This window comes from Typopeltis vanoorti, chromosome 3 (assembly GCF_054136105.1).
Source record: "Typopeltis vanoorti isolate ZY-2024b chromosome 3, IOZ_Tvanoo_1.0, whole genome shotgun sequence".
Taxonomy (NCBI): domain Eukaryota; kingdom Metazoa; phylum Arthropoda; class Arachnida; order Uropygi; family Thelyphonidae; genus Typopeltis; species Typopeltis vanoorti.
The window spans coordinates 69,532,905-69,542,820 of record NC_143551.1 but is presented as its reverse complement, the minus strand read 5'-3'; the positions used below and the strand labels follow the sequence as shown (position 1 = coordinate 69,542,820).

Below are 9,916 nucleotides of genomic sequence, written 5' to 3'. Positions count from 1 at the left end.
TTTTTACACTACTTACTGACTTGTGTTATTTCTGTATATTTGTGTCCCTGTTAGTACCTTCCGGTGGTGTTTCTGGTCATGCTTTTCTATGTGAATATGGTTGATTTTGATGTTCTCTACCTCCCCTCAAAGTTTGTACATGGAATTTTGAACACACACACACACACACACACACACAGGAATAAAATAATTTATTACTCCTTGTATAACAAAAGAGACTACATTAAATCCATTAAACAAGTGAAAAGTTTTAAAAACAGACTGGTTTATAAATATACTTTCAACATTTTTTTACACACAAGAAAATGGGAGGGGAATTTTTTTCTACAGAAACAACATGAAACTGTTTCATCATTGTACATTATATAAAGTTTAATTTAAAAATATCTTTTTTTTTTTTTTTAATAATACACTCTGGATTATAAATAATCCCACAAAATAGGGCTTAAAACAGCCTTATACCCACAACCATTGGCAATAACATTAAGATAATTATACATTTATGCACATTATTTTCCTATGAAAATGTACAAATTTATGTAAGTAGGATATCACTTAAAATATATTCCCTATAAAACAATTTGTCACCATATAATAAGTAGTCTGTTTTTATGCTCTGGGCTTGGATGTTGGAGTGACTTCTTTTATGTCAAACAGTTTGCGCACAAAATACACCTGCAAAGTGGATGCAAGAAAGATCACCAAACATTGAGCCAAAGACCAGTACTGCACATAATCATTATTACTGCTCACAACATACCAATCACGTGACATTTGTCTTCTAGAGTGATCTTGATACTTTAACATTTCCCCAATTCTTCCATCCACATTCTTTAATGTTCCCTAAAAAAGTATATTCATAATAATTTAAAACTGTGATACACAATGCAATCAATTAAAACAGAAGTGGGCAGACATGTGACCCCTACTCCTAAATTTCTAAAGTGCAATCTGTAACCATTCTTGAAAAATGAAAAACTAAAATAGTAATAAAGATTTGCAAACAATTCAAATTAAATTTAAGTTCTAATTGAATACAACTATTAATATAATTTTTTTTTCATTAAAACATAATGAAAACCTTTGTTGTTCAATTTCTATATAACTGAAGAGCCTGCAGACTATGGTTATTGATATCAAAATCACTCTGCTCTTTCTATTGTAGACAGTAGAAAGAGCAGAGACATGCACTCCCCTTGTCTTTCACCTGCAAATTTTTAACTGACAGGGAGCATACAGGTCACAAGCATAGCATGCTACAAAATCTTGTGTAACACTATGCAAAATGTAATCTTTAAATGGTGGTGGTTGGGTTACATGTTGGTTAATGGAGGCAGTATGGCAGCCATCATAAATGAAATAAAGAAACAGTATAAGATCCAGAGAAAATCAGGGGAAAAAAAAAAACCCAAGTCCCAAAAACTTCGAAACACACTTTCTACACTGCATTACAACTAAGGCTAGATTCACCTAGGTACGTTTACAATAAAATCCCGAATAATCAATATCAAACATATCCCCCCCCCTTTTCCATAACAAATCACTTTCATGGATAAAGTATCTGTAACATACAGACTTATATCATGTTCACCCCCCCCCATGTGAATCCATCCACAAAAGGCTTTTGGCCTACAATACATAAATGCCGTTGGTGAGCTTAAGGTCAGATAATCCAGAAACCCTACTCTACAGATCAATGGAACTTCAAGCCTCTCCCAATAAGATGAGTGAGGGGGGGGAGGTCTCACAAGGCTGTGAAATTCATTCTCCTCCATTCTCTTACACGGGTCACATTTCTTTTTGAACACACTGCAGAAAACTACTAATATAACATGGACAACTGTGATTGTGCAAGCATGTTACCACACCATGGCAATTTCTATAGATCTTGCTTCGGTAATGTTATTCAAAATTATAAGATATTAATATGATGTTAAAACTTTATGATGAGGAATTAGTTGAATGCTATGAACACATTTTACAAGAAAAGACCAAACCAAAAATTGGAGACATGGAGGAGTCCAAATGAACAAACAAAAAGTCAAATAGACTACTACGTGCAATGGTACTTCAGAGAAGCAGCTTTTCAACAGCATCTGCCACCTCTTTGGGGGTTGACAGCTGACTACAGTACTTACTTGGACACTGAAGCAGGGAAGTGTAGGCTGGATAGGAACAGAAGCAGGTTAAATCTTCTTTTGGACAGCAAAATGATCATACTGATATTAATATTCCATAGCTCAAGTCAGATAGGCTACTATCAATCTTCTCCCAAGATGATTTGTCATTGTGGGAGAAAAATTTCCCCCCCCAATTAAAACCATAAATATGTTGAGAAATGGAGCTATCAAACCAGACATACTCTCTGAAACAAAATAATAACAGCAAGTTAAAGAAAACTAATTTCATTGTCGCCACATACAATGTAAGGACATCAGCAAATGACGAAAAGGAAAAACTAGAACGTGAAATAAACGAAATAAAATGGGATATAATAGGACTAAGTGAAATGAAAAGAAAATCAGAAATGTGTACAACACTAAATTTGGGAAATGTACTTTACTGGAAAGAACCAAATAATGTCAAACAGAGAGGGATAGGTTTCCTTAGATATGAAAGTATAGCAAACAAGGTTAACTTAAATATGCAGGAATATCAGAATGGATAGCATACATATCATAGTGTAAACATCAGAACAAAAAACCATTAAAATAATACAAATATATGCACCAACCAGCATTTATGAAGATGAAGAAGTGGAAGAATTCTATGACATGGTGTCCAATACAATGCAGCAAGATTCTACCAGTCTACACAATGGTATTGGGAGACTAATGTGACTGGGGGAAAATAAAAATGAGCTAGAAAAGTGTATATAGGAAAGAATAGCATACAAGAACAAAATGAATGACAAAATATTATGTTAAACTTTATGAGGAACCATACAAACACATTTTACAAGACCAAACCAAAAAATAAATAAAAAATTGACATTGACTAGTGTCCAAATGAACAAAGAAAAAGTAAAATAGACTATATTTTATCTTGTATAAGAATATTTAAAGATATTTCAGTCATCAATCAAATCAGGAGGTGATCAGAGATTAGTTAGAGGGAAAATAAAAATATAAGAAAAAAATTACAGGATGCAACAGAATAAAACAAAGTATGTAAAGATATACATTAGTAGCCAACAAAAACTTATAAAAATTGCAAGGAAATAAAAAAAGAAAAAATTGCAAGGAAATTATACAATCAAAGAAATAAAATGAATAAAAACTGAAATCTACAAATGGATAATATCTAATAATATACAGAGTAAAATCTAATCATTATAAAAAGGTACGCATAACATTGCAAAAGAATAAAAATAAAAACCTCAGAGAAAACAAAAAATCTATTGGACAAAAGAAGACAACTGATTGGAGAAGGAAAAAGAAATATAGTAGGACTTAGAGATATAAATAAAGCAATCAGAAAAAATAAGAGAAGAAAAAGAAAAGAGAAGATAAAATGATACAAAAAAAAAACAGATAACAAAAATATGAAAATACTATGAAACAATCTCACAATTGGTATGCCAAGGAAATACCATTTCACCCAAACTATTCAATGCAAGTTGCTCAGAACATGCTCAGATTGAACTAGATTTTAGTGACAAAGGGATTAATATCAATGGTAAAAAACTAAATAATTTACAATATGATGATAATAATACAGCTCCAAATAAAAAAATTAGAATAATCAAGGAAAATGTGTTGAACGAATTGCAATTCTAATTTATTGCATAGAAAATAATTATTACCAAATATGAATTATCATTATCTAAATCTACTTGCTTTGTATATTATATAACCATGTAAACATATAAAAATGTAATATAAATTCTAAGAACACTGTTATTTGAAAACATTCACAAAATTAGAATAATTTTTAGCATATCAAAATATTAGAATATTCCAAATTTTTCAGACTGGTTTGAGGACAGTATAGAATTAGCATATATTTCAGTAGCTGCAGGACTAACTCGTGTGTGAGGAATCATTTGCATGTGGACTTCAGTTAATCATTTGCTAAACATGGGTCAAACGAGTGACATATCAGAAGCTAAGAAGTTTCGTATGGTGTCTCTACACAAAGAAGGCCAAACTCAACAGTTTTATAGCTAAGTTATTGAAATTCTCTCAAGCAAACATGAGTAGAATATTGAGACAGTATTCTAATAATCAAAATAAATCACTGTAATAGCAGTCAAAAATTAATCAAATTTATCAAAAAAAAAAATAACTACATCAAGAGATAGAGGAGTCGAAGAATATCGTGAAGAAAAACTGCTTCCAAAGTGCAAGGCATTTTCACAGGTGATGGAAAAAACTAGGTGTGAATGTGTCCAAATCTACAATGTTGAGACGACTTCACAAATTGAGTTTTAAGTCACATGTGCCTAAGACGAAGCCGTTTATGACTTCCAAGCAAAAGGCAGCTAAGGCACGATGGTGTAAGCAAAGATTGTTGTGGGATCAAGAGAACTGAAAAAAGTTACCTTTTAGTGATGAAAGTATGTTTTGTGTGTCCCATGGTCATCAAGGGATACCTGTTTTGGTGTCTTAAGCAAGAAGCATGTGATGTGATAAAGAATGCATGAAACGTTTGGTGAAATTTGAAATGTCTGTCTTGGCATGGGCTTATATAACTGCAGAGGGGTCCATGTAAGTTGTGTATTGCGTACGAAAGTCAATTCAAAAGTGTACAAAGAAATTCTTGAGCACTTTATGCTACAGCATCGGAAGATTTATGTGATGGTGATTTACTTTTTCAGCAAGATTCAGCGTCTTGTCACACTTCCAAGACCACTACTAGATGGCTCAAAGAAAGGCAAATCAATGCAATTCCTTGATGGGCAAACTCACTGCATTTAAACCCCATCAAGAAGTTGCCCCAAGAGACAAAAATTAACTTGATTCTGGTCTGCAGACCTTATGGCATGTTTTGATAAAAAAAGATGGTGAACCGCTAATAAATAATATGCCCAACCGTTTACAAAACAGTCATAAAAGTTAAAGTCATAAAAGCAACAAAGTACTAATTATCATGTTGTTTCCCTTTGAATGTAATTTTTGGGCATTTATTTTCGCATGTCTAACATGTTAAAAATTATTCTAATTTTGTGAATGTTTTCAAATAAGTTTTCTTATAATTTATATTACATTTTTATGCATTTGCATGGTTATATAATCTACAAAGCAAGTAGATTTAGATGATGACAATTCATATTTGGTAATAATTATTTTCTATGAAATAAATTAGAATTGAAAATCATTCAACACATTTTGATTATTCTAATTTTTTTTTATTTGGAGGTCTAGAAGAAACGATGAATGAATTAAATACAGTATCAAATAAAGTAGGATTACATATAAACTATGAAAACACTAAAATAATGACAGAATATCACAGGAAACCAGATAACAGAACAAATAATAAGACAATAAAAAAAATAGAGCACGTATACAAGAATACATATACCTTGGAAGAATTTTCACGTTAGAAAAAAGAAGTATTCATGAAGAAATAAAAAGAATTCAGCTAGGATGGATGGCTTTTGGTAAATGGAAAAAATTCATATGCAGTACAATATAACCAGAAAATAGAGCCAAACTTTTCAACCTGTGCATCGTCCTGGTTATGACATATGGATCAGACATGGTCAATAACTAAACAAATACTGGACAGAATGAGAAAAACTGAGTGCAGGATGGAGAGAGCCGTGCTAAACAGACTACAAGACAAAATAAGGAATGAAGATATAAAAGAAACAAAAAAAAGTGTTGAATATGGAGAAAGAGATTTTAAAAACAAAATGGAGATAGGCAGGACATATTTGCTTAGATAAAAAACAATAGATGGACAAATACCATCAACATGAAGTAAGACGAATGCCTACATAACCAGAGGTTAGATAGAAGGATGACCTAGTGGAGACGGCTAGAGAATGGTGGCATTGGGAAAGATGGAGACAAACCAGGAAGGTCTATAACCAAAAATTGTTACAAAAATGGCTTAAATGAAGATAAAATACTGCCAAAATTCGACAATGTGCAATGACCATTCTCTTGTTTTAAGTCCTGTGTTTTATGATTATATCTGCTGATTCTCTAAAATAACATTATGCAATTCCATTGATTCTAATGTATTTCAAATATGCTATTTTTCAGAAATTTCATCATATGACGATTGTTTGTTTTTAACAGACATGTTTTGTTAAGTTTGATTTTAACAAATAATACAGGGTTTTCATGAATCAATAAATAATGCTAAAATTTTAAATTGTCAATTCATTGTCCCTCTTTTTTCGTTGTTGTAACTGCCAAGGCATATAGTGGATGTATGAAAAATGATTACAGCCATGGTTTGGACATATTTTATATCAAGGAATACTATAACAAAATCAGTCTCTAGCACAGTTATTTTTAACTGGGAGGCCGTGGAAAATTTATAGAACGTTTATAGTTTTTAAAATTTTGAATCTCTTAAAATAATTATTTTTTGCTCTTTATTTTACTTTATTTCAAACTTGTATCATTTTGTATTAGTAATCTGAATGATGCAGTTTAATACAGTAGTTTTTTTCGTGATGACACCACAAGTCGACTTTTCACTGCTGGCAACACTGCCAGTCATGACATCCGCTAGGTAGATGTCATGACTGGCATCTACCTAGCATCTATCATTTTATTAGGAGGTAAATCAAGAAGACCTTCATGAATGCAATAACTGTTAGAAATAAATCATTAGTTAAAGCTTCATTTATAACAGCTTTGCATATTGCAAAATCAAAGAAACCATTTACGATAGGCAAAAGTTTATTAAAGCCATGCATGATTAATATTTGTGAGGAACTGTTTGGGATATCAGAGGCTAATAAAATCAAAGAAATACCTATGTTGAAAGATATTATTTGTCATAGAACTACACTGATTGTGGACGATCTCCAAGAGCAGTTAATTCAAAATATTAAAAATTCTCCTTGGTTTTCATTACAAATAGATGAATCAACTGACATTTCCCACAAGAGTATCTCTTTGGGATACGTGCGATATACTGATCATAATAACGAAGATATATTTGAAGAAATGTTTAGTATTAGAAATTGATACAACAAGTGAAAGTATATTTAACAAAATAAATTCATTTTTCACATCCAATGACTTACAGTGGCAAAACTGTGTCAGAATCTGTACAGATGGTGCAGCCGCTATAACAGGTCATCATATCAATGTTGTCTCTCGAATAAAACAAATTGCATATTCTAATATAATGGTTGCTCATTGTTTCATACAGAGAACAACCAGCTTCAAAAAGAAATGAGTGGATTTACATGAAGTAATGATGGTTGCTGTAAATTATACATTTTATAAATGCAATGCTCTTAATTCAAGGCTGTTTTCTGTTTTGTGAAGAAGTTGGTGAAGACCATACGTCACTTCTACTTCACATAGAAACTAGATGGCTGTAGAGAGGAGAAAATTCTTGCTCATTTATTAGAATTAAAAACGGAAGTCAAAATATTTTTAAATGATAAAAAAAAATCCAGCTTGGCAATTTATTTCTATGACAAAAATTGGATTGCAAAACTTTCATATTTTGCAAATATTTTCTCTATTCTAAATCAGATAAATTATCTTTACGAGGAAACCAGTAACATTTTTTTACTATGCTAGGTAAAATAGAGGCAATGAAAATAAAACTACATAGATGGATTCAAAGAGTATATTCAGACATTTTTGAAATGTTTCCGAACTATTCACAAATGATTTCAGACTACAATTTTAACTTTGATAAACTACATGTAAATTCTTTAATTATATATCATCTCCAGAGATTAATTGAAAACTTCGATAAATATCTTCCAAATAATGAACTTGATTGTAGAAAATTGTGTATTCATGATCCATATAACTGCAAAAATACAAATTTATCACCAATGAACAATGACATGCTACTGGAATTGACAAAAGATTTAAGTCTGATCTACGTTTTTTGTACTTTTCCAAGAAGAAAAGTTTGGTCCAATTTTGGATACATATCCAGAGGGAATATTTGCACCTGTTCACCATTGCCATTCAAAATTTGTTGCCTTTCGTTTCTATATATTTGTGTGAAAAGGAATTTTCCACAATGGTAAATATTAAAATGAAACAACAATCCAAATAGACTCCTGCATACAAATAGCACTGAGTAACACAATTGAAGTAAGAATAGATAAATTAGTAGAGAATGTTCAAAAACAGAGGTCATTACAATACATTTAAATAAAGTTGATTTCTGTTTTCTGATTTTTTTTTGTCATTATAATCAGTAAGTAAAACCACTATTTAAAAAAAAAATTTTATTATGTTACTACAAACTAGGAGACTGCGAAAATATTTTAGGATACTTAGGGGACCATGACTACTAAAAGGTTAAGAACCACTGGTCTAGTAGATTTTTAGACTCAGATTGTCTTTGAATCTCTTATTTTTTATTATTATGTTACAATTAAAAGAATAAGTCAAAACAAGTACAGAATGCTTGTATTATAGATGTTCATTCACAAGTTTAGGCAGCCACACATCACTCAAAGGACCTTTACTTTTATTACTTTGGATGAAACAGATAAAATGTTCAGTTCCTCATTATTGCTGCAAATCTGTCTAATTTGACTCAATGGTTCAAGGAAAAGGTTGGTCTATGATTTCTAGGATGCCAATGATTTGGAGAGAACTGAAAGATCATGTAAGTAATTGCTATTTTACTGTCTCTGGATTTGGTATGAAAAACAAGCATCTGATTCCATATGTGAGCTGTTTGAAAAGTTTGGTAAAAAAATAAGTTAAACACTTTTTTCTTTTTTTTTGGAAAAAAATCACCTTTATTTCTCAACACAGTCTTCATTGAGGTCTACACCTTTGGTTCAATAAGGTTCCAATTTTTTCATCCCATCTAAAAAGATTTGTCAGGTTAGGAATTGTCAAATTGTGCAATATAGTCCTTGACAGCAGTGATGACATCCTCGTTCAAAGAAAATTTTTTCCCACTGAGCCAAATTTTTAAGTTTGGAAACAAGAAGCCACACAGAACTAAATCCAGAGAATACAGTGGATGTGGAACCAATTCAAACCTCAATTTGTGCAATTTTGACATTGCAACGGCTGATGTATGGGACAGTGCATTGGCTTGATGAAAGAGTGCTTTTTTGTGTGTCAATCTTAGCTGTTTTTTATTCAGTTCTTCTTTTAAACGGTCCAACAATGACGCATAATAGCCTCCTGTTATTGTCTTACCCTTTTCCAAATAGTCTATCATGATAATTCCTTGGGAATCCCAAAAAAAAAAAAAAAAAAACAGTGGTCATCGCCATCTTTTTGGTGCTCTTTCACCAGGCACTGTCCGTTGTTTTGACTGTTGCTTGGACTCAGGTGTGTAATGATGGATCCAAGTTTCGTCTACAGTCATAAATCGACGCAAAAAATCCTACAAAAAAAAAAATCCTGTGAATTGCAATTAAACATCACCAAACACTGTACTGAAATGTTTTTTTGCATGCATTTTTGATGGACAGTCAACAATCAAGCACCCATCAGGCACACAGCTGTTTCATGTGTAATTTTTCATGCAGGAATTATACACCCACTCAGCTGAGATGCCTACAATCTCAGCAATCTCATGCACTTTCACTCGGCAGTCTTCCATAATGATAGCATGGATTTTGTCAATCATTTCCTTCATAGCGACCTCAGTCAGGCATCCAGAGCGCACTTCATCTTCGATGGACTTACAACCACGTTAAAACACATTTATCCAAAAATAAATAGTCTTTAATGCTGGTGCAGAGTCCCCATGAACTGCAATTAACTCAGCTTTGATCTGCACAGCC

General features: G+C 32.0%; 1 protein-coding gene across 1 annotated transcript in view; it reads right to left on the bottom strand.

Moving 5' to 3' along the window:
- Positions 1–241: 241 nt before the first annotated feature.
- Positions 242–9,916, bottom strand: part of loj (p24 family member logjam) — a 57,800-nt gene continuing 48,125 nt past the window's right edge. Inside the window, exon 4 of the mRNA XM_090415699.1 lies at positions 242–843. Within this exon, the coding sequence (XP_090271825.1) occupies positions 610–843 (234 nt within the window). The 3' untranslated portion in view covers positions 242–609. The remainder of the gene's footprint in view (positions 844–9,916) is intronic.